The 26,502-nt window shown below is 44.9% G+C and overlaps 2 protein-coding genes across 2 annotated transcripts in view; one reads left to right on the top strand and one right to left on the bottom strand.

Annotated features, from left to right (window-relative positions):
• The window catches only part of mrtfba (myocardin related transcription factor Ba), a 122,010-nt gene that overhangs the window by 45,363 nt on the left and 50,145 nt on the right, over positions 1 to 26,502 (top strand). The window lies entirely within an intron of this gene.
• On the bottom strand, positions 6,214 to 26,375 carry ubald1a (UBA-like domain containing 1a). The gene is made up of 3 exons (XM_071899448.2): positions 26,135 to 26,375; positions 25,402 to 25,461; positions 6,214 to 6,587 (listed from the first exon to the last, which is right to left on the bottom strand). Exons 1-3 carry the CDS (start codon positions 26,240 to 26,242, stop codon positions 6,258 to 6,260), a joined length of 498 nt encoding a protein of 165 aa, XP_071755549.1. The 5' UTR covers positions 26,243 to 26,375; the 3' UTR covers positions 6,214 to 6,257.

Here is a 26,502-nt window from a genome sequence, read left to right as displayed (position 1 = left end):
GCTGGCATCAAGGTAGAGCACATCAGGCGTTACGTTAAAGTCGATACTCGTGTCTTTGCGGAGAACGTTCTTGCCAAGTCGTCCTGGAGAGAAGAAACTTCTGAAGAAAGCAGGAACAGAGAACACATCTTTACAGCCTGAGATGGGCTGGGTGCTCGATGTCGCCCCATTAATTAAGACACACAGCTGTTCCTTTTCCCAGCCGTTTCCACCAGCGCTGTACTATCGACTGCAGCGCTGTTTGGACGTGACGCATCGTTCTCGCAGTGAAACTCTGGGGTTTCCGTTCATTCCTGTCAACCAAATCACCGTCCCATGCTTCCTCAGTTGGTAAGTAAACTTCTGGGAACTTTATCTGTCCTCCATCCTCTGCATTGTTTAGGTTTTGAATCATACTTTGGCCGTTAGATATTACGTCAAACAACATCATGGAGAGCCAAAGAATGCATATTGGGAAAGACCCTATGAGTGATCTCAGGCCTTTTGCTCATAAAACAGATACTTTTTTGAGGATGAAATCATCTGTGGCATATTGGCAGGTGCATTTCAGGTAGCAAAACTTTTCCAAAATGGATTTATACTGCAGTGTTTGGGAATGAAACTCTTCAAATGGTTGAAAGTATCATTGTACAGTCAGTCATTGTGTCTCCCTATTGTTCCCTTCCACACTTTCTCTGACTCATATTCTCACTCTCTCACTTGCTAACTCGCTCCCTCTCTCCACCCAGCCCCTGCCAGACGCTGTGTGTGTGTGTGTGTGTGTGTGTGTGTGTGTGTGTGTGTGTGAGTGTGTCACCTTTGTCCCACTTCCTGCTGCTAGCTGCAGCTTGTTCAGTACCGAGCTGGAGCCTCCACCTGTAGAGAGACAGGAGGGAGGTGAGGTGCCAGGTTACAAACGCACCCAATGTCACCCTGACCGTTACGCTCCCTTGCCCGCCTCAACACAGCGCTCAGTGTCCTCTGCCTGCATACCTCACCGGCCCGCAGCCCGCCACCCGGCCCGCTCACACCACACTGATCCCCACACACACTGCCTACCTGATAGTCTAATGCCCAACTATCATTACACTAGCACAATATGTCCGCCAGCTACCAAGCCCCACATTGTCCTCTCTGCCTGTAACACCTACTTACCTGCAAACCTAAACCTACCTGCCTTTCCTCTGCCTAATCCTAAACTTAAGATTTTACAAGAATGTTTTTTTTTTAATTAATCACAATTATTTATAGGTATTTCACAAATTAAATATCATTTGCATGTGATTTTTAAGGCATTTGTGTGCAGAATGAGGCACATTCTGTAAAATATTTTTGTCAATGTAATCATCTAATATATTATTTCCTCTTTAAAGGTGCTACATGTAGTGTTTTGTGTTCCTCAAAGTCAAAGCCACATTTCCCATAAACTCACATTATTTCGTTTCACAAAGAGGATGTTGCCACTTGTCCCTGCTCCCCCTCCCTGTTGTTTGTTTTGCAGCGCAATAAAGAGATGAGAGCCGATAACAGCCGTTGATAACAGGCAGACGAGGCGTGGTAAGCTAACATAAAGTTGAATAGTGGAATTGGAATAAAGCTGTTTATTACTTGCAAAGAAAAATGAAAGCAAAAACGGTTCTTGCTTTGAGCCGTAAAGCAATATCCCTTTGTGCCATAAAGCAATCCAGCAGGTTTCCCGTGAAATCTGACCATTTGGCACACAATGTAAAATGCGGTGTAGAGGCTGCCAATCTTCTCTGTGATAGTCTCATTTGTTTACGGTAATTCCACTAATGTCTCAAAATTTATGACGGAAAGATTTACTGATGTTAAAATGCCTCATGTAGCACCTGTAAGTACAATAGATTTCTAATAAGCGTAGCAGGGATGTTACCTGTCGGTGTGGCAGATACCTGCCTGAGTTGGACTTACCCACATTTGATACTTGGAGTATTCATTTCAGACCCTGATAGGTATTTAATCAGATTTACCTGTGAAGCGAGGCAGGTCTGGAGCAGTAACGGTCCGCCATCTGTGAAGCTGTTTGTGTCCAACAACCAGTGACGCAGAAAACCAAGTTGTGGTGTTGTGTGGAGGATAAATGAATTGAACAGAGCCGTGTCATTCTACTACATTCAGCTAAAAAGAGACCTGATGACGAATGTTGCAATAAGCCAAACGTCAGGTGACTTAAAGGACAGATTCCTCTCTCAACAAAAAGCCCTGAAAGTGGGTTGTCAGATGGGATTGGCAGATATTCACCCTGACTGATCGGTATGGATTTTTATACAACACGTAGTTTCAGTCAAGCAATTTGATAATAAAACACATTTTTACATTTTGATGACATCACAGGTTCAGGTGTTATTTCTGTGGTGTCTGGCTTTGGGAGAGAGGAGTCAATGTTCACAAATAGTAAACTGATTTATCCTCAAACAAATAACACATGTAAATTCTCAGACATAGTAGTATTCTCCTTAAAGTGATAATCCGCAACATTTTCATATAAACAAATTTTGCTTCTCTCAGCCTATATCCAGTTCATGAAAGCTTTTCCATTGTCTGTTCTAAACACCTGGTGTCTGGTAGGTCTTTCCCGGGAAAAATCCTCTGGCGCACAGGAAGTGATGCGTTTTATGTTTCCAGTTTGTTTGGAATAAACAGAAGAAGAAGAAGAACTGGGTAGTTAGCATGAGCAGCGATAGCCACCATGGCTGAGCAGACAAAGAAGAGAGAAACTCAAACTGCATCAACAGAAAATCCAAAGAAAAAAACACAGTCACAGTCCCGCCCACACTGTTTGATTGACAGGTGATCTGTGGGAAACACAGTGCAGAAACACCACAGCGATGAGCGCTGAGCAACAAAGATGGAGACAAAATAAAAACAATATGTGAATCTTGCGGATTACCACTTTAAGCACCTTCTATAAAAGGACTAACTGGTGGCCTAGATCATTCTACCAGTTTGGACTTGTAATGTAATGCTGTGTCATTAAGTTCTGATGAAGGAAAATCTGGGTGGGGATCAAGCTATGGTGGCCTTGAGACTCTTTAACCTCCTTCATATCTTACTGGGCCATGCTGTGTTGCCCCGGGACAAACTGTGTGTGTGTGTGTGTGTGTGTGTGTGTGTTGTTGCCATTCCTGCTCCCACATGCTCAGATGTACTGCAGCACCCGATGCCAAGTTGGCGGCATTCTCCCATGCTCAGTAACACACTCACAGGAACACAAAGATAGGCAAAGGGCCACACACACGCTTGATCGCTCGCTCTCTCTCTCTCACACACACACACACACGGACCTCTTTGATTTCCTGCAGAAAAGGAAGCAGTCAGAAGTAAGCTGAGGACACACCAAGAACCCGGTGACCCTTCCTTCACCACCATACCACTGGCATGTGTGTGTGTGTGTGTGTGTGTGTGGTGAGTGTGTATGCATGGTGATTGTGTGTGTGTCTGTGTGTGTGTGTGTGGACAGCTGGTGTTTGTTTGTGTTTACATCTAAGGACCGTTAATTCAGGGAGGCGAAGGCAGCGATGGCCGCAGAGCTGAACTCCTTCTTTCAAATGCTTTTCTCTCTCTCTCTCTCTCTCCTCCATCTTGCCTTTCATCTCCGTCCCTTCCATCCTTCTCTCTGCCTGTCTGGTGAAGATTGCTTATTTCTCAGAGAGAGAGAGAGAGAGAGAGAGAGAGAGAGAGAGAGAGAGGTTTGTAGAACAAGACTTTGTAGTCTGGCTATGTCACTGTATTAAATCTGCTTGGCTGAGAGCTAGCCAAGCGAGAGATTATGATGCATCCATCTTACCACTGTCATTATTTAACACACTGACTGTCTCTGCTTCTCACCCACACACACACACACACACACACACACACACACACACACACAATACATTTTGATCAGCGGGCCAAATGACACTTACACCATGTAGGTCCCAACCCCCTTTCCTCTCCACATCATATTCCATCAACAATGCAGTCAATACTTGGCCGAGGTGACGTGCTCGCTCACACACACACACACACACACACAAACTATACCGAATAGGTCGACATACGATATTTATTTAGGAACACAAAAAATGATAAGTTAATTATCAGGTAGTCCACAAATATTGTGGGAATGGTATCATACAGTCATACAAGGGGGGAAACATACATGAGAAACCATTGAGGAACAGGCCCACCCGAAAAACGCTCTGATTTAACCAAATAAAGTATGAAGCATGGAAAAGGATGAACTGAAACATTAGTTTAGTCAAAATAAAAAGGAAATGGGTTATTTACTCCATTATTATATCCATAATCTTCCTAGTCCTCTGTTTCTCTTTTAAAAAAGACCCTCAGCTATTCAAAATATGTCTTTTCTTACTCTCTCTTGCTTTATCAAATTAAAAAATAACCCCAACAGGAGAAACTAAAAAAAGGGGCAGACCCTGCATTTAAAATATTGCCGTATATCAGGGTCATCCCTGAACTGTCCCCTAGCAGTATCAATGGACCAGGGACTGGTCAGAACCTAAATGTTGTAAAAACCCCTCTGCAGTACAGTATCTGAGGGTAAATATATATATTTATCTGAAGTAGTCTGTAGTGTCCCGGGACAGCCTGCGGCGGGCTCCCCAAAGCCTCCGGGCCGCGGCAGTGTGTTTCTCTGGTCGACCTGCAGCAGATGCGAGTGTGTTGGAGAACAGCAAAACGCTTTTTCACCCAAGTTCACCTTTACTGTGACACACCGACGATTACGATCTTAGCTGTGTAGAGAAACGTTAAACTACTGCATTTATGTTAGCTTTGGGAACGAGACCCCCCACCCCCACCCCCCCACCTACCTAACTACCTACCTACCTACCCACCTACCCACCCGAACCCCTAACCAACTCCCCCCCCACCCCTCCCACCCCCAAAATCCTGGAAACATGTCTCGGCTTCACGTATGTTTGCTACAAAAGATGTTACACGTTATGAACACATCATGCAAAGTGGCAATTCTGCTTACAAAGAGTCAAAGATGGAGTAGTTGTGTTGTTGTTTTTTTTGTAATCTGTAGCCATTTTTAGCTGCGTTTGATTTGCTCTTTCCAAAAAAGATCAACCTGAACAAGTCCCACCCATTTTCAAAGCCACCTCCCTTAACCTCCTTTCAAAAAAAACAAAAACAAAAAAAACAATTAGCATTATAAACTATATTATATCAAACGATGATTTTTTTTTCTTATAATACCCAAATCTGCAGAACCCTATGCAGTGGACAGTTGTAGTCTGAGTCCAGGTTTAAAACTGTGTCAGCCTACTGCTGAAGGAAAAGCCATTGTAGCAAGGATCAGTTAGCATGAGCTAAACCAGAGCGGCTGCTGCCTTTAAGAAAAACCTTTAAAAACATGTCCTGCGTCGTCGTCGGCAACGGTTGGTTTAAGAATCCCTGATTGGCTGAAAGAAGTCAGGTGACCACCAGGTGAGGTAAGAAAAGTCCCACCTTGACGATGGGGATGAAAATATGGAGGTGTTTTTTTTTCTTCTTCTAAACGCTAATGTGTGTGTGTGTGTGTGTGTGTGTGTGAATGTGTGTATACATGTGTGTGCGATTTGATTATAAACTGACCACCCGCTCACATGCATACACGCTCACAGTCAAGTGCGTGATGAATCGAGTCGATCTAAACACTGCATTGCAAGTTCCTCTCTCCTCATGCAGCACAGACAGTTTCTGAACACAGAGCACCAGTGGCAGAAAACACTGGCTGAAAAGATGAAAAAAAAAAATTATAATAAAAAAAAAAAATTAAGGTTGCTGCCTTGAATGTCCTTGTCTGGAAAAAACATCACAAAGAATCCTTGGGCGTGACGATTTGTTTTTGTTTTTTTTGTGTTTTTTTTAAGTTCCATAATATTTTTCTTATCTATGCATTTACTTAGGAAAAAAAAACAAAAAACTAACAAAGATTTCAGTTGCTGTCTTATTACTATGTGTGTGCGTTTCTTTTTTTTTCTTTCTATTTTTGTATTGACATTTGCATTGGTTTTCTCCTCTTCTTTAATTGTCCACGTTGAGTTTTTCTTGGTTTGCGTAGTTTCCGTCTCTTTCCTTTCCATCCGTCGACCCACGCGCCCTCAGTTTTGGGGAAAAAAGACCGGAGCCCGTTTCTACCCATTTCCACCTCCGCCCCATCCAAAACCTCCCACCCTTCCCTCCCTCCTCCCACCCATTCATCCCCCTTTTCCCCTCCCCTGGGTGGGGCGGGGCGAGGGGGGGGCTGTTCAGTCCCATCCAGCCCCTCATCTCTCCGCCTCCATCGCTACGCTAGCCTTCTGCTCGGCGCCCGCGTGGGGGTTAACGTTTACGCCCGTGGGCCAGGCGGGGCAGGGCTGCGAGGGGGGCTGCCCCTGAGTCCAGAGTCCCTGTGGAGGTTGGGGCGCGTTGGGTACGTTCGGCGGGACCCCCCAGCCGCCGACCTGGGGCGGCGGGGGCGAGGTGGCCATGGAGGCGGCCATGGGACTGCTGCCGCTGCCGCTGTTGAAGCTCTCGGACGCCTTCAGCCGGGAGAACATGGTCAACGCGTCCGGGAAGTTGGGGGGCGTCGCTGGTGTGTTGGCTGGGGTGCACATCTGGGAAGGAGGGAGGGAAAGAGGACGATTAATGTTGATTCGAGGTAGAAAACCCTAGAAGAAAGCCTCAGTGACATATTAAAAAGGCAATACGCATTGTTTTTCACATTCCTAGTGATTAAAAACGTCTTTCAGTTGACTGTGCAGTGGTGAGAGAAGGAGTTTGGTGCAGAGAGCTTAAAAGAAAAATCCACCCACAGACATTCTTACACTGTTAGGTACCATCAAACTGTGATGTTTAACACATTCTAGGAGATATTTTGGGAGGAACTGTAATTTACTTTTTTGCTGAACTCATTTTCCCTCAACATGCCCTGTCTACTTCTATTTCATTTAGTGATTTCCAACGTTTAACAATGACTTTCAGCAACCCCCAGAGAGCAACACCTGGCCTGGACTTGTTTCATTCAGCTGTGGATTACATGTGTAGGTGGAGAGAGCGATAGCGACAGTGTAGTAAGAGCAAGAAGGTGAGTTTTTCCAGTTGAGAAAGAGTGAGAGTTGCGCCCCTTATTCAAAACACAACCTGTCTTGTGTCTATATCCTGCTGCTGTGGGTGGAGAAACTGGTCTCTCTCCTCTTCTACGATGGATTTCTCCCTGTATGATTGTTGAACGTCTCTTGGTGCAAAATGGCGGCTCTAGAAAGAAGCCCTCGCTCTTTGATTCTGAGGGACTGACACCAAAACCTGACGTTTACCGCTGATGTTTTAGATCGCTGAAACATTTTCTGATATCAAACTCCATTGTAGCTGCTGGACATATCTCTACATTTGGCCAGTTATCCTTGGGAATAAGAAAAAGACACCACCAAACAACAAAATGGGCCCAGAGATGGAAGATCCATCGCCAATAGCTGTTTTATAACAGTGTTAAAGTGTTTAAGGGTGGATTTTATCGTTTAAAGATGACAAAATGTGTTGCAGAACTAAGGGGAACTCTAGGGGAATCCCAGGCTCTCTTTCCTTCCCTGAGGATCCCCATGATGACATTAAAGTCCCTCCCATCCCTTCGTCTCCTCACTGTTCCTGACCTTTGTTTACATTCACTACCTGTTTCATCTACAGCACGGCTTCCAGTGACCCTTGGCTGACCACACAAACTTGACTCTCCTGAGGAATGCGGTTGGTTAGACGGGGGAATAACAGCTCATCTCTCTTTGAGGACACACAAACACACACACATAAACTCTCCTTGGCCTTCAAACCTCGGCACACTGTGTTTACTGTCCCTCCTTAATGTATCCCCCTGTACTCTGACCCGTTATGACCCTCCATTGTGCCAGCAATGTTATCGTTCTGCTGCCAGCAGTTCCTTTGGTGGCGCACACCAAGCACACACACACACACACACACACACGCGTGCCAAAAACAACACTGGAATGTACCACCTTGCAGGTAAGAGGCAATGTGAACAACATGTTTGGCCACTCAAAAATAGTAAGCATTCAGCACACATCCTCCTCTTCATCATCCTCACTCGCGCAACCTTCACACGCCGCTCCACGCCCAGCTTCCTCCTCTGCGTCCCCTTCCATTTGCGACCAGGGAAACAACAAACTATTCCATAGGCCTCAACTCTCACAGGAAAGCGGGGGCGGAGCCAAGCGGAGCCAGGAGGCCCGCCGACTAAAAATAAGCACCTGGGTCGAGAGGCGAACGGGGACGGCACCTACATGACGACGTCACCCCGAATCACAGAGTAGTGGGAGTGAAGAGCCGTGCAACTTCAAAGAGATTCAGCCAGATGAAATTAGATTGTGATTAAAGTAAAGTTGTCATGACAGACCGTGAGCTCACATCCAGTTCAAAGCAGAACAACTTTATTAAACGCGTGCGGTTGATTAAGAAGTGATCACATGGCTTCTATTTCACCCTCCATCTGCATACAACACAACACATCCTACATTACAACTAGTACACAGCAGAACTTTTTTTTGTTCCCTTGATCTGATTTTAACAAGCATTTTGGTCCTTTTAAGGGGCAATTTTACTGAACTTTTAAATAATACATGTGCATTGCATATTGTCAAATAAATACTCGATTTGATTTGTTTTAATTTCGTTCCTGGTGTTGGAAACTGGCAGCAGGCCTTACAGAAGAGGATGGTGCCATTTTATACACTCTGTCCCTAACCAGTCCATTTTTTTTTAAATTTATTTATTTTTTTTATGATATTGGCTGTTTTATTTTTTGTTAATGCGGAAGGTTGTATGGGGCCGGCATTTTCTTCTACTGCTGACTGTGTGTTGCCAACACTTTCTACTGCTTCAGACTGCGTATTCGGTTCTTGTGTTTTGTTTTTTGCCCAGAACGCACTGGAAAGAATGGGAACATGAATCACCTATGGGGGACAGTAGTCACATTCACATGTGAATATATAATTGACAACTCAACGGAAGAAACAGGGTGAAATGCAAAAAAAAAAAGTACTTTTTTGCCCCCCTCATTTTTAATTTCATGGGCATTTTATGAACTCAAGGGCTGGTAAACAACATTCCCTGCGCTGACAGCCAGATTCAGAAACACAAGCTGACCCATAACATCTACTCTAGGCTGCATCATCCTAGATGTGCAGGTTGTGACACACAGCCTTTGCGTACAAGCAGCTTTCAGAAAAAAACAAAAAAAACAATAGAGTGACAGCAACATCATTCCTCCCTTGGGGGTGTAACCGGACCGCCTCGCCCCCTAAAAGTGCTGCGGTCTGCAGGTCGGTCCTCCATAAATACAGTGGTGGGGCCGGGTCGGGCCGGGCCGGGCCGGGCCACAGTCTGTCAGAGTGGCACATTGTTATGAAAGGTGAGCGCGTCCACGGTGCCCTCTGACAGGAAACGCTGGCTCATGTCTCTGAGGCCGTTTCCTGCGGTAAAGAGACACCCTGGAATGCCGAAGTGACCTCCAAACAGTCCTTCCTGTTCTTGGCGGGCAACGGCTAAGGCTGGTGCTTGGATTTCTTAAGCCTCACGATGATGAGCTCGGGCCGACGCAACTGGCACTCAGGTAGCTTACAGCGGATGAGGCTTTCTGCCTTCTTGCTTACTGGCCAGGTACGGAGGACAAGACGAAACTGCTGAGGTCTGACCTTTCAGATCGTCCGCTGAGACCTTTGCATCTGACTTACTCATCCATAAACTCGTTCACACACAGATGAGTAGGTATAAATACACACCTACAGCCAGCTAACTCCGCAGAGACTAGGACTGTTCAGTTCTGCATACATTTTTATTATTTTTTGCCTTTTATTTGATAGTTTACAGGAGAAAGAGTTGTTTTGCTGTCAGAGGCTGACAACAAAACAAGTACAAACACCAGGTTTGCGGCTCACAACGCAACCTGCCCACCTCACGCTCCTCCAGTCACGACACCACCCAACACACCTCTATGTGTGTGTGTTTATGTGTGTGTGTGTGTGTGGCAGTGCAAGGGACCTTGGACAGAGTCAGAGACGCAGACGGTATCGACCCATAGGGAAGAGGATCTGGGTCCAAAGACACAGCAGCTGTCTTCTCTGCCAGGTTGTCTGAGCTCGGATCTGACTGCTTATCGAGGCGCTGTCTCACAGATAAAGCCTTCAATAGAGCCAAAGCCTGTCAGTGTTAACAGTCTAAAGCCCTGTTCGCTAGTATTATGTGGGGACCTCATGTAATTAATCAATTACCCCCCAACCCCTGTGTTTCATGAAACACATTTGCATGGGATAGCGATTTAGCAAAGCAAAACTTAAGTTTGCACCAAAAATGCTTTCAAAACCTTCCTCTACAGATCTACTGCCGGCACTTTTTATGATAGGAGGAAGATAGAAATCACGGCAAAAACAAATTAAGGCTGAAATTACAGACAGTTTGATTTGCACAGGATTAGTATTATCAGGAGACCTCTGTCTTCACCAAAATACAGTAGGTAATTTGTGCTGGAACATTAATTTACAAACATCTCAGATTCACGCCGACTTACAATCAGCACGATCTCTGCAATTATTACAAATCATTTCACGTCCCATGTGAATAGGGGGCTCTATTTTTCTTTATTTTCTAAAAACACTGTTCTCGATCTGGAAGTGCCTCATCTATCCAAGTTCAGGTGTCACTTCAGGTGTTTTACTGGCTGTGTCAAAACCAATGGGAATGAAAAAGCAAAGAACACCACATAGCACTGCAGCCCTGCCTGGTGTCGGAGCAGAGAAAACACCTCCAGGGTAAACACTCCACAGGGTTTCCTACATGCAGATTAAAACCGTTGCTCTGGGGCAGAACAGTGAGGAAGCAGGTTACTGTGTGTTTCCCTCTGTGGGTTTTAAGCAGCCTAGTCGCAGATTAACTCTCGCTGCACTGAAGGAAGGACACAGGAAATACTGCAAGGGCTGCTGGGACGGTGCGTGCAGACTGAGGATCAAATCCGACTGGCTGAAAGACGACTGAGGGGCATGAGTGCTGCAGCGAGGGGGTTAATATTTCACTTACGAAAACAACAACTTGCTATCCGGACACACACACACACACACACACACACACACACACACGGGTCCACATGACAGGTATATATGTATATATATATAGAGAGAGGGTTTGCAGTTGCGTCACAAACCTGCAAGCAGCCACGTCTGGCACACGGAGGTCCGTTGGGGAACCAGCTCTGTGCAAATAATAGCTAAATATACAACAACTGGGCTAGAAAGAGAGACATACCTGAAAAAGATTGTTGTGGTGCGGGTGTAGGTCAATTCAGTAATGTTATAAGTTTAAGTGGAAAGTCTGATAAAGTAGATTTGTCAAATTAAAGTTACTGGGACACTGTCTTGTTTTTAGTTCTAGTCTCTTTTTTGGCGTTGTTAGCTAGCTGATAAGCCAGCAGGCTAATTTGGTAAATTAACTGATGTTAATGTTAAAATGTGAAATGTGACCCCTAGCCACGACTAACGCTAGCTTCTACTAGATATGTTAACTAGTGTGCAAATCAGATGTATTTACAGCAGGACAGTGATGGTTAAATAAAATAGATCTGATGAATTAATAGCAAAATGATTAGTCAAAAACAGCACAGAAATTAACTGTTTGTTCAATTCTGTTGAGATGGCCAAGTTGTACGTTTGGAAACACAATCAGCTGTTCACAACCATTGTTGCCACGAGCTGAGGACCTCCAACATGGCTGCCAGAGAGTGTGTTACATCATCTGAAAACGCTCTAAATGCCGTCACATACAAACATACACAAACACTTGCACCGAACGCATATTACAGCATTACCATGTATTAGTTCAGCTCCACAGAATAATTTGTTCAAGATATACAGATGGAGAGACAGGGGGAATAACAGAGAGCGAGAGGGAGACTGTGTTCAAAACAGAGCCAACAGAGAAGGGTTGCCATGGGGACGGTTGTTATGAGGAAGGAGCACAGATCTTCTGTTGACGGGATAGGGCTGGAGCAGGGCGTTAGGCGGGCTCTGCGGTCACAGCGGCGCGGCCCGTCCAGCCTCTCTTCAAGTCTGTTTGCTGAGCGCAGCATGAGGAACGCACGGCCGACTGGTAGCAACCACTCTAAACATGCCTGGCCTGGCCTGCGGTGAGGCTCCACAAACCTTAAACACTCCCCCGTTTGTGTACACAGGGGTGTGTGTGTATATGTGTGTGTGTGTGTGTGTGTTTGTCCACAAACAAGAGATGAGCTGGAGTTATTTCCAGTCTAACCAACCGCATTCCTCTGAAATATCAAGTGTGTGTATGTGCCGGGTCGAAAAGAGAAGCTTTCTATCCTCTTGCATACTTCTGCCAAGGCTCCGGTTACCTCCCGCGACCCCGACCGACCTCCTTGTAACGTTTACATCAGCGCCCCGGCCCCCGGACGCTCAACGGACCACACATTCTCATCCTTATTCATCTCATTTGAGTCTCTCCGGCTATGTTTCCATCCGACTGTCAGGGGATTTTTAAGCAAACTCTCGGAATGTTGCAACAACTCGAATGCGAGTTGCATGTGTTTCCGTCAGCTGGGTCGAAGCGAATAAACAGGCCGCCTGAACGACAAAATAACAACAAAAAACAGCCATGAGAAAAATGGAAAGCGTCTTTTTAGAATTGATTCGTATTGGGCAAGTTGTCGTTCTTTAGTGCCAGCTAATGTTGGCCGTATTTCACGCTTTCATCCGAAGACGAAAGCAAAGAAATACACGTGGTAATATTCTAACAAACCAACTAATGGCCATACAACCATGAGGAACATCTTATGACAGCGGACATTTCTGGAAGGTTGAAGAGGAGGAGAGACATTTCAGGATGTCCAAAACCACTTTTCAACTGTTGTGCAATGAGACTGAACCATTCATCAGGCCGATCACGTCAAGTCCACATCATTATTTATTCAACAAATGCATTCCCATTGCTATTTATCACATCAATTCTTCATCGACAGCAAAAAATTCCACTTCAGCAATCCTTAAAAAGGTTTTTGCAATATTGAGGGCATTTTTATCAAATTTTGCTGTTTCCATTCGGCATTTATAATTCAATACATCGTTATTTGCATGGAAACCCAGCTTCTTTCTCTCTGTCTATCATTCCCTCAGCAGCGAGGACTGGTACGATCATCTGATGCGTCTCTCTTTTCTCTCCCTTCCCCTTTCCCTTTCTTCCTCTCCCTCTCCATCCAGTCTGCGGCTCGTTGCTGTGGCCTTACAGTTCACACATCGTCTGGCAGCGCTCGCAAGGACTCTGAGCTGAGAGATTAGTGAGACACGAGAATCACAGCGAAACAGTCGGCCCGACGTCTCCGTCTTCGCGCCCGCGTTCGACTTCAAACCCGATCCGGTGAGGTCCGGGAGGCAAACAGTTAGGGTTTACTGGGTTTCACGAAAAGGCTTCAGAACCATGGAGATGCTAGACATTTACCATTTCAAAAGTACATACTTTAACCCAGACCTGAATTCCTTGACTGGATTTGAAGATTTTGGTTGGTGTTCAATACGCTCTTCAGCTGAAAGAATACTCTTCACTACAATAAATTTGACAACATGCAAAATGAAAGTGGGTCTAAAGCTTTATAAAAAAAAAAGTGTAGTTATATGTGTATCAAGCCTGAACACTAGTTTTCCACACTTTTCCAGACTTTTTTAGGGCATTCCTTAAAACTTTTCTAGACCGGGAAATGATCAAACTCAAATTCCAGAGTTTTCTAAATCAGATAATAATAATTCCTACGAAATATTTGTAGCAACCCTGGATTTTGGGTGGCATTCAGTATGATGTATGCTGATGGTGACTGGACGATGTGAATGTCCACCGGGTCACATCATAGCTGAGAGAACACTCTTGACAACTGAGAGGACATATTTGACAACTTGCAAAATAACAGTGGGTGTACGACTACAAAAACAAGACTAGGTGTCGGCAGTGATGGCTGGGCCGTTCTGCTCATGCCTCCAGCCATGCACACACACTTCAAAATGTTAAACTGTCAATTTGTTAAAGCCCAGGGCGAAGTATGTTGCTGTGCTCAGGGCTCTGCCAAAAAAAGTAGTAGTTATACATAATGTGTACTGGGATAGAACAACACTAGTTTTCCTAACTTTAGCAGACATTTTAAGTGTTAATCCCCAAACTTTTCAATACTGGAAAAAAAGTTCATGACAAGTTGAAGGAAGCCTGGATTTTGGTTGGTGTTCAGTATAATGTATGTGGACGGTGACGGGAAAGTGTCAAAGTCAGAGTTTTGTCAAGTGACGAAACTAGTTTTCCAAACTTTTTCAGACTTTTTTTAGTGCAATCCCCAAGTTTTTCAAGACAGGGAAATGATTAAATTCACTTTCCATACTTTTCTTTTAGGCTAGTTCCAGACATTCGTGTAGGAACCCAGGAATCACCGCTCCCCACCACCAATGACGCATTTTTCGACATTTATTACAGCATTCTTGCCGTGGCTGTCCAATGACGGGCCTCATTACAACTGAACATCCCTCGTCTCGGCTCTGGCAGCGTCTCGTTCAGCGTTGGTGGGTCTGACTGGGATCTTCCAGCTCCGTTATTGGAACTGAACTCGTAACACTGGGCTAGATCAGAAAGGCACTTAACCTCCAACTGCCCCACTGGAGCTGCTAAACAGTAAACAGTAGAAGGCTGTGGTTGTACTGGGTAGCTCCCAGGTGTGAATGTGTGTAACAGCGTGAAGCCGGGCATGGCTGAAAAAGAGCCTGTGACCCGACTACCTTCCCTGAATAAATAAAGGTTAAGAAAAAAGGAAATATGATGAAGAGAAGATATTTACACTACTACTACAATACTTTGCCTCTTCTAACAAGCTTTAAGGGCTAGACATGTGGGGGTTTGGGGTCCAAAAGCATCAGGCCTAAAATAGTCTAGGGTACGTCCACACCAAGTATGGTTGGAGTGGTTTATTCTAACTCTGGAGTGTTTACGGTTTCAGTTCAGTTTGTTTGGGCAGGTGAGAACAATGACATTTGAACTTGGGGTCGCTGACCTTTTCCAAGAAAATTGCTGTGCAGTTTGTAGGGCGTAAAAATGCAATCTGAACCAATGACCCCAAAACAAAAGGTTTTTTGAGTATAAGAAGACGGATGTTGACCTCTGATAGCCAGCAGTTACTCATGATTGGAAAGTCTAGCATAACAAAATAAACTGAGGTCAACTTGGCCTCAAGATGAGGTGAAATGCCTACTTGGTATTAAATTACCGGCAAAGAGTGAAGACATCATCATCATGCTTAGCTGAAGTTACTGGAACTGGAATTAGATTTGTTTTGACTCCCTCCCACCACCCAAATCTCTAACCTGGCAGGATGACAGGTTACCAAATCTCTGTCCAATAAACAAGCTACTTGTGAGTCCATGTGCCTGTTGTTTACAAGTCCTGGTTCACTTGTAATTCAGCGTGAACCTAAATGGACCAAATACAAAAATGGAACTAAGTAAACTTTTCCACTAAGAAAATGAACTGTAGGTGTGATTGCATCTAATGACATGGTGTGTGTAGCTTGAGCGTTGTTAATGTATTGGTCGGGCTGATTCTGACTGATGCCCTGGTTACCACGACAATGTGAAAAGCGAGAAAATGGAGGGTAGAGAATGGTAATATACGGCAGACTGAGGAAAGTATCTGACAAAGATAGTAGCGGGGGGGGGGGCGGACAGAGTGAAAGAAAAAAGGTGAAATCGACAGAAAGCCAGATGGAGGAATGGGGAGCCATCGGCAAAACGAGAGCTGAAACGAATCGGAAAGAGAAGTAGAAGGAAAGATAGAGTGAAGGAGGGAAGGCGGGGTGAGCAGACCGGAGCGGCACTAACTGTACATGATGCTGCCTGCCTGTTAAATGTTTAAATAGGGAGTGTTGCACCAGTGTGTATGTAGCCTGGCAGGTTAGCGCTGCTTCTTTGTTCCGGCGCTGCAGCTCTGCAGTCCGACCTGTTACTATATCTATATACTATATATATGTAAGTGTATCACAGCTGCATGCCGACTCTGCTAACACATAAACAGTAATAACAGGTAACTGAAGAGCTTCATGCCACAGTGCAGGAATGGGCAAGTTTTATAAAGCCTTATTTAAGACTTGTTAAGACCTTTTTAATGATACCTGAAATTGAATTTGACCAATTTAAAAAACAAAATAAATAAACAAAGCAGGCAAAATCAAGCCTATTTATGATTGAACAAAGCTAATGAAAGTTGTACAACTATAAACAAGCAGAATAAGAAAAAGGACAATAAATTAATTAATTGACAATAATTAATGTTAAGGGACTGAAGACCAATTGTGTTTTGTGAAGCAGATACATTGCCTGTTCTGTATTTAATCTAAGAGTGGACATGCAGCGCAAAGAAACCTGTCATTACATGGTGAAAAAATATAAGCCTTCTAACTATTTAAGACATTTTAATACCTTTGAAGATTATTTATTTCAAGACTTTTTCAGACCTTTTAAGGATCTGTGTTCCACCTTTTGGAAAAAGTGAGGGACAACTAGCGATTGACAGCACAAAATTAAAACAAATTACAGTAGCCAACTTAAATGCTTAGTTGACAAAATAACACTTCTACACACTGGATCTCCTATATTTTAGACGTAATGATTTTTCTCCTCCAAAACGAACATAGCATTTTGAAAGGAAACTCTTCAATTAAGACAGTCAGTAAAAGCGCCCGGCTTACGTAAGCAGACCGCAACTTCAATAAGGAGGAAAAAACAAAACAACCCGGACCTCCATCTGTCTGCTTACATGCTGTTCCAGCCGTGATGTGCGGAAAATTAACATTTGAACATGAATCAGGAGATAGCCGAGGCTTAGCACTAGCTGGTTCACTTTCACCAAGTGTCACCGCATCCAACACAGTCTCATCACACCTAAACCTGACAAGCAGCTCTCTCCCTCTGGGTGTAAGATCCCATCGCTGTGACATAGTTCAGCGACACGGGGGGTGATGGTCGGGTTTTGATGGGAGTGGTCGGATGTCACCACTAGCTGTTTCCTTCCCAAACTAAATAAAGGCGGATGACAGGTGCTGTTGAACGTTTCAGTCAACTCAAGTGACCCGCCCCCACTGATGACCCCCGCACTCCTACGACCCCACCCGGCTCCCAGCAGCTGAGCCCCCCGAGCCTCTCTATGTGTGTGTGTGTGTGTGTGTGTGTACTATACACGCACATGCACGTTGTAAGCTTAATGCTCCCCAGAGACTCTGTTGATCATTAGCCAGGCTGTGCTGTGTTGGTGTGTGTAATTTGACACCTTATGACATATGAGAGAGAAAAAGAGGGAGGAAGACCAAAACAGAGAAAGAGAGAAGAAATGAGAAAGAATGAAACAGAAAGAGATGGCAGCAGCTGAATTGGGACTGAGTGGAGTGTGTGTGTGTGTGTGTGTGTGAAGGTTTGTGCCGTTCAAACAACAAGGTACTGTTTGACCAACTGCACACACTGCACTGCACTCAAAACACTGGCTAAAAGGCTAACAATAGGTGTCCAGTGGCCCACTCATATCTAGAAAAAGGAGTTTGGCCCCACGGCGGGCGACAGGCTGCCAACAGAAACTATTAGGCCAAGGGTCAACATGAGGCAGAACAGAGCAGGACTGCGATACAAACACTCTTGCCAAAAGATATCTTGCGCTACGTTCACACGGCAGCTGACAAATTCAGATGTTTTCCCTTCACATGTGACACAGATCTGATGTCTTCTAATCAGCGTGGACAGCAAAAAGCTGCATGGAGTTTCATTTATTCAATTCTGATCTGAACCAAAAGGATATGTGATATATAATCGGATCCAGAGGCATGCAACCTACATACAACTTGTATCTGAACACTCAAATCTAAATTCAACAGTGTTGCCATGACAATAAGTCTTAACGTCATAATGTTTGTAAAGTATTTGTTGTTATTCCTAATTCCTAATTCACTAGTTAACCTGTTCAGCTATGATTTGTTTGCAAAACTTGTTAAAAAACATTCAAGTTGAAACTGTTGTGAGGTTACTATAGCGGGGGACTTTTTTCAGCAATCACACTTTGGGGAAGGAAACTAACTACCGGCTTCAACAGGCGACAGTTGGCTGGTATTTCCCTAATAATTCCCCAGCCACTTTCACAATTTGACTGGCCCAAGAGGTTGTTAGAATAAAATAGGACCTCCAGAGAACAGCTGGTTACTTGCCAAAATGGCTGACAGAGTAGTGAGACTCCCACAGCTTAAGATTTAGCAGCATTTGGACCAGCGGTATTCACAGTCTGGCTCAAGACCCAAATTTGGGTTACAGGAAGATTAGAATGGGTCTCCAACTTAACGATATCGGCAATGTTATGTCATTTTATCCTTGCCAATGTAAGACGTGCTGAATTAAACAGTCAACTAATAAGGTTGGTAGCCTAAAGCCTGGGAAGACTTTGTTAAATGAGCTTACACAAAACCCTGCAAAATCATTGCTGGGCTGCAAGGAAATACAGTTTTCATCTTTAAAGCCACAGGGAATAAGATTGTGAACCTGTGAACTGGACTGCACCTATGGATCTGATAAAAGGAGGAAGGGATGGAAGAGCAGGAGTGAGAGAAAAGGATTAAACAGGAACTGGAGAGGGGTCAAAGGGCGTGAATGTTAGCTGGGAAAGCAGGAAAGGGATGGATGAGAGGAGGGAAGGTGACCGCACAGGAACAGCAGGACTAGGTAACAGCAGGTCTGTGCAGAGAAATCAGCTGATCTGAGCCTGGCTGCAGCGCTACTGCTAACCTGAGAAAACAGGCCAGGGAGAGACAATGTGACAACGCTCTCTTTATCCAACACATAATGTGTCTGTGTGTGTGCTGCTTGGTGTTTCCTCAGCCATAGGCCTAAACCTTGTGTGTGTGTGTGTGTGTGTGTGTGCCCTCATTGACTTCAAGTATCAGTGTGAAACCCAATCTAACTCCACTGCTCATAAACACATCTGGTCCTTGCAGCCATCCCACATGGATTCCCACTCCCTGCATCCCTTGAGCCAACGTTCCTGTGTGCGTGTGTGTGTTTGTGTGTGTGAGTGTGTGTGCGCGCGCCTGTGTGTGTGTGGTTAGGGTTCTGGGAAGCGTTGCTCCTGGAAACATGCAGGGCAACACGCTGGAACATGCTGAGCGCAGGCCAAGCCTTTTCAGATGTGGCTCACTGCTTGGCGTTGCTGCACAATGCGCGTTCACACACACATGCACACGCACACACGCACACGCACGCAACATTAACAGATCTAGACATGATTAACTGAAATCTGAGACACATTGCTGCATGCACACCCACGGGAGAACACGCGCATGTCCTCACACACTCACGAAATCGCGCTGACATACACACACGATGGGAGGAAATAAACTGGATTTCACCTCATTCTGAACTTAATAAACTTCTGAGTATTCTCAAGTAATGGTCTGCAGCGGGACAGAGTGCGACTTGTTTCTATTGCCGCAGAGACACAAAGCAGGTCTGTGTTAACTCAAAGTCATTATATCTTCTACCCAAATACCTGGCATTGCCCTGCTATTAGCCTATTCTACCCTGCATGCCGGCCAAATGCCCTCCCTGACTCCCTTCTTCCCTCTCTGGTTCACTCTGCTTCTCCCCCATTCATTCCTCACTCCCGTCTATCGAACGAGCTCTTCCCCTTCAGCTATCCCTTCCCCTCATTCCTCCATCCCTCGCTCTCGCTCCTGCGGTGCGATGATGAACGGATAGAGGCCGAGACAGCGAGAGGAATAGGAGCAGACAGTCGTCCATGTTGTCACGTCATTATTTATGACGGTAATTATACCTCTGCTCCTCTGCATGGGCACAGACACGCTTTGAGTCTCAGCGAGACGACCCGTATGTGTGCGAGAAAAGTTGCTAAAAGTCCTGATTTTTTTTTTTGTTTGTTTTCTTGGTTGAGCCACACCCGGACACCAAAACCACATGCTTGTAGTTACCAGAAACACCCCCTCACACACACATAAGTACACACACACACACCCACCCATACCCGTCCTCCTCCCCCTCCCCCCTTCTGGGTATTCACAGTGCCAGGAAGTAGTCTTAAAACACACTCACGCCCGCTTTTATCGCTGCCCTGCGGTGCCCAATACTATCTCACTACGTCACTGCATCCATCCAGTCGGAGTTGAACGCTGCCCCTCATAAAAACCCGGTTTCATTCACTTCAGAACGACTGACTGATCCAGGCTTTGCGGCGTGACGTCAGCGATGAACGGCAATCAGAGCGCAATAAAAAAAAAAAAAAAAGTGATCAATCAAGCTGTGGGGCTGTTTGTTCATGACTCTGTGAAACTGCAGTATGTAGGCCAAGCCGGGCTGCGTTCGGCAGCGGGGGGGAAAGCGTTGCAAAAATCTTCACAGAACAGAAGCTCGGCGAATAGGGCTGAAGATGGCTTACTGCATTTACATTTTAGGTATTTAGCTGATGTGCTCATCCAGAGCGCCTTGGAATGAGCGAAACAGTAGAATAAGCTCCGATTCCTAAATCAGAAACATTACAAGCAAGGGTCAGATCAACAGTACCGAGACAATATTCCTCTGAGCATGGTATGATCATGTAAGAAAGAAAATAAGAGAAATAAGAGCTGAGGAGAGAGGTAGAGGTGATTTTTTTTTTGACTTCAAGACAAGAGCATATCAGAGCGAGGAGAGGAGGAAGATAAGAGAGGGATTATGATTCAAGAGGGAGAAGAAAATGTAAGGTATTTCTTGGAGAGATTTTTATTGCATTAACCTACTAAAAACAACACACTACTCAACACGACAACCCTGATCTCATCGCTAGGCTGCCGCGTATTAAGACATATAACAAGGTTTTCTGTTATGAGCATAATTTGGGTAGAGATTACACACATGCGAGGCAGGTTTTGTGGGTTAGTTAAGTTTCATTTCAGAGCCCAGCTCAGTCACATGGCGGAGTCACATGTTGGAAGTCAGTCGGCTCGGCTACTTCCTGGTCTGTGGTCACATGAGGATTCATTCACTTTATTGTGGCTGTATGTGCCCCACACGCAGAGATATAAATCACACAAACACAGATATTGGTGCATACACACTGACACACACACACACACACACAGTTGCGTCAGTGGGTATCCTTCTCTTATTCACAGAGACACCCAGTTAACACCAAGAGACAGAAGCGGTAGTTATGTTGTCAGATGAGGCTGAACCAGATAGAGCTGAAACCTGCCTTCCTCCTTTTCATTGGCCCAGGCTCCAGAAGTAAAGTTCCCATTCATTTTCTCCTCAGACATGAACAATAGTAAGCTCTGAACTGAACCAACCAGCTACGAAATAGGCTAAATCACAAGCTTGTAACAATAGAATCAGAAAAATATCTATGTGGAAAACGCAAAAAAACAAGGCGAGGGCACAAGACTGTGTACATAACGTTTTTTAACGATATCCCATTAAAGCATTGTGAGTGATGTCATCAAGTCCCTTTCCCAGTGATACTAAATGACATAATAATATAATAACATGAAAATGATTATTGATTTACAATGATTTTCACCCCTCCTCATCCTTAAAAAAAGAAACCATGGCGGAGCGGCACTAATCACCGATACAGGTTGCTAGCTGACTAACGTTACTTCACTCTGATCTGGCTTTAGAGCGGTTAACGTTTCTATGGTAACAGCGACGTCTCCGATCAGTGCGAATTCGCTAAAGCTTGCGGGTAGCGTAGTATTTCACAAGGAATTCAGGAATAAAACAGGATTTCTTAAAGGCGAAGTTGAAATAAAACTGGCCGATGGCTTCTACAGGAACATATAAAGTCGTTTCACGGTCTGATAGCTCACGGTAAGCCTGCCTTACACCGTTATGACCAACGGTTTGTTCACCTCTTCATGGTCCGCTGGCTTGACGGAGTCCGGAAGTTATTCATTCCAATGGAAGATGTTTTGACGGACAGTAATGGATTTGCGCCCCTAGTGGCCGATGGCTGCGCTAGCCAACAGATGACAGATACTTTGGATTTTTTCCAAATGTTGCTAACGGAGCATCAACGTAGCCAGAAGTGACAAAAAGATACGGAAAACTAGGAAACTAGAGTGCTTGTTTATGGGATAGCAAATTGTAAACAAAAACTCTCTCCAATACATAGGCTAAGTCAACAGAAATCTTTTTAATATCTGCTTTCACAGCAAAACAATTGTTGCTACCTTATTGGTTGATGGTGACAATGTTGTTATTTTTTGCTATTTGCATTCTTCAATAACGAAAAAAGTAGGAATAAAACACTTTCCCTTTGGACTGAAGGGTGTGTTCCCGCTGATGCTGACATAAACAGTCAACAGCGTTCAGTTCATGCATTCAGTGTGTTCATACATTCACACACTCGACACGGTGGGTTGAGTTCTGTGACTCCCGTGAGAGCGAGAGCGCCGGTACGCTGATCTGGGGGGCGGAGACTGCGTTGAGAATGACGCGACGCTAAAACAACAGGGAAAGACGTGAACAAAGCGTTAAATAATCAAATTCTCAATGGGGAAAATGAATGGGAACTTTACTTCTGGAATTCAATGTTTCAGCTCTATAAACACACACAGAGAGAGAGGGAGAGAGAGAGAGAGAGAGGGAGAGAGAGTAAAGTATGTAGAGACAGGGTGCTGTGTCCTCAGTCTCACCGGCCCTCCTCTGCTGTGAAAGGGTCCATTTTGGGTCGGTGCGAGCTTTGCATCCTGTCGGAACGTGTTGCGGTGGCAGTGTTTGTATGGGCAGGGAGGGTGTGGAGGAGCAAACTGTGAGTAGAGTAGGGTGGTGGTGGTGGTGGGTGGTGGGTGGTGGGTGGGGGGTTGAACTAAGCCCAATGCCTGGGCCGGGCAGCCAACTGCGACAGTGGCCCCATTTCTTGCCCGCAACACTAACATGAGCTTTGATGGCGTTATTCAGTAACACAGAGATAGACGGACAGGCCATACACCACAACGCCCACACATGCTTGAATGATCCTCGCTGACGCCAACACACTCATGTACACACAACACAACAAAACACAGTCTAAAATGCGTGCCAGTGCAGAGACTGCAGCTTGTTTGCATCGTGTGCCAAAGCATAGGCACTCCCTGGCTCTGGGATTGCTACTAAAAGGAAATAATAATGACAAGAGCTTAAAGCTAAATCCTCCACCATTCACAGCATTATGCAAGAGTGTACTGGTGAGTGGGCGAACCAACCTTACCATTTGATATTTAATTGGTAATCTCTCACAGGATATAAACCTCTGACACTCTGATACGCAAATGTTTTGGTGCATCAGTGAAGCACAGGTAAACAGAGTGAGACTTACTGTAAGAAAGCTTAGCTGAATGATATTCTACTGACGAATACAAGTGAGACAAGCTCTGTTTAGTGAGAAAAGGTGAACTACACCATCCTGTTGTGTGTTTGTCTGATTACTATGACAACTGATGATGACATTTGGATTTTTCTATTGCATATACAACAGCGCTTTGGCATCCAGGATGATTTCCCCCCTCAGAAGACAGTAAAATTAACAGGGAAAGTGATTTGCTACACCACATTCAGCCTCACACAAACAGCCTTTGGAGCTAAACAATATCGCACAACAGCTCGCTGCACATTATCCATAACCTAATTGAGCTGCCATGCTGCCAATTACTGCGTGTCTACTGGTTATACGACATGGCCGTCGGGGCGGGGGTGAGTCTTCCAGCCAAAACAGTAGTCCCGGGGGTGGGTACAGTGTGTGTGTTGTAACATAAAACACCAACGGTTCGGCATTCACTACGGAGATGTAACTTAATGTTGTTCACGTTTACTCTAAACTGAAGAGAGGGCGAGAGAGAGAGCGAGCGAGAGTGAGAGCAAAGTGGATTAGACCTGTATACCAACCAACACTGTGGACTGATAAGCTGCAGGGAGGCTGGACATGCTGCTCTACTGTAGTACTGTAGTGACACACACACACACACACACACACACAAAATACAAATGCATGCATGTAACGTTCACAAATACACACGCCTGCACATGCACAAATGGAAACACAAACGATTGTGATTATGCAAGAGCGTACATATAACAATTATTCACCACACACACACACACCTGCTCTGTACTCACACTTCCATTATTCAGCGTCTATGGCTATCAAATTGATCCCTGTTTGACAGACGGGTTAAGACAGCTGTTGGCTAATTGTTTACTCCCTAAATTAAAGTCATTTCAGGTGAGACGCTTCCTGGTGCTAAATAGAGGGACTGAGCTCTTATTTCCTGAGCAGGTGATAAAGGAGGTGCGGCTATCTTTCTTGTAATAAGGCTGTGATGAAAATCAATCAGCGCGGTTCAGTCCTCTTCTATGCCGAGTGACGATAGCGCACTACAAGCAGGCTATAAATGTACGTACACACCCACACGATGAGACGGAAATCAAATCCTCTTTTATCCCAGTGTCTCTCTCTTTCTCTTTCTCTTCTCGAAACACAAACCTAAAATGTCTACCGGTTTGATGTGACACAAACACAGAGTGAGCTTTCACAGCGAGCTCAAAAACTGATCAACAATTTCGTCCAAATCCCCCCATCAATGTCAGGCTCTTCCAGAAGGCAGCTGTTGCTGGATGCTGCCATGCATGCAGCTGCAAACAAAGGCTTGTGTGCTGCCAAAGTGGGCTGCTGCTAAAAGCCCAAATACTGCTAGTGTTTCATAATGTTCAGCCCCTGTGTCTGTGTGTGTGCAGTGTCTCCCACAGCCCTAATGCCTTCCAGTTCACTCTACTCCAATTTGTCCCCCCCCCCCCCCCCCCACCTTAAAAGCTTGATTCCCTGATTTATGTCACAGCAGCAGCAACCAAACGAGGCAAAATAGCCATATTATCTGACTCAAGCAACTGCAGCAAAGGGTCTGTTTCAGAGAAGCAGTTGTCCTTTTCCTGGAAAGAGACTTTTTTTTTCTCTTACCAAGAAACTAAGGGGCCCTTCCTTCCGTTTTGCTACAGTTGATAGGACGAAGAATGGGGAATTTCATGTATCCACATCTCTCTCTCTCTCTCTCTCTCTCTCTCTCTCAATCTCTATCTCTCTCTCTCAGTGTGGCTGCTGCGGCTGCATGCCTGCCTGTGTTTATTTCTGGAAGCTCACAACATGGCCGACATGTGCTTTGTTATTGTTAGTACAACATCATCACTCTTGGCCTATACGGGCTGTTTATGGTTTCCCCCCCACACACACACACAACAGCAACAACAGAAATGCTGGCGTGCAGTAAGATGAATAATACTAGGATTATTATAATTGAATAAACAGGACAACAGTATTAAATAGGTAATATCACCCGCATGCACTCACCATTTGATGATGATGGCCGTATGGAATATTTGTTTCTTGAAAAAAGGCACTGAGGGCAGTCTACAATAAAACAAAACAAAACATGAATGACATTTTATCCGTGCAAACACAATACTGAAAATGGTCGTTTTATGTTTTATACACAGCTAGTAAATATAAACGGGGGTAAAATAGCCCAAACATCATCAGTCTTTTCTGTGTTGATGCAAATACAACCCGCACACTTCAGCGAGCCTGTGGCGAAAAATGTGCTAAATCTATTTTCGGTTCACTGCAGACTAAACAGTTATGTAGGCTAGTCGATACAAAGCGGCGGTCATCTTTATTGCATAATAGCATTTGCTGGCCTAGCCTGTACACTGCTGTCATGTGGCGGATTATAGTATTTAATCTAGAGTAAACTCTAATTGGATATGAGAGCCGTGTACGGTTTACCCTCCTGCCTTACTATGCATTTCATCTTGATTTACGTGTAACGTTAGTGGAGAGAACAAAAAAAATCTTCACATCTTCACTTTGTAATTACACAAAAGCTAAATTACATTACTTAAAAGTTCGGTTTGGAAGTGAACCGATTCCGGCCAGCTAATTCAGGCGATAAGTCGTTTTTTTAACGGCGGGTTTAAGAGTCTAAAAGTGGCGAGAGGCTGACAGGCGAGCTCCAGTCAAAACTAACGGCCGGTCAGACATAAACATTAGCCATGTCGGTTTCCTCCGTGAAGCCGTTTTTTACCTCGAACTGCCAATGTGCCGCTTGCAAAAGCTGCTTCGCCTGGTCTGCCGCACAACCCGCCGTCAGGACGAACTGGTTGATCATGACTTGATGTTTGAGTTCATCCATTTTCGACGAAGCTTGTGTCCTACTCGCGGCTGGCACTGAAGCAGACTTTCAACTCTATTTTTTCACTCTAGTTTTATTCCTCTCCGATTCCCTGCCTCAGTCGTCCACCATTACAGCCGGTTGAGCAAACACAAATATTTACTGTAGGAGCGGTAGTGGAAGGAGCACTCGGTGATTGACAGAAGTGCTCAGCCAATGAGATGAGAGCACCGCCGGTGGGATTTGTATGCCGCAAGCAGAGGGTCTCGGATCAGCGTGTC

The sequence above is a fragment of the Centroberyx gerrardi genome, chromosome 20 (assembly GCF_048128805.1).
Source record: "Centroberyx gerrardi isolate f3 chromosome 20, fCenGer3.hap1.cur.20231027, whole genome shotgun sequence".
NCBI lineage: Eukaryota > Metazoa > Chordata > Actinopteri > Beryciformes > Berycidae > Centroberyx > Centroberyx gerrardi.
This window is presented reverse-complemented; position numbering and strand designations above follow the sequence as displayed.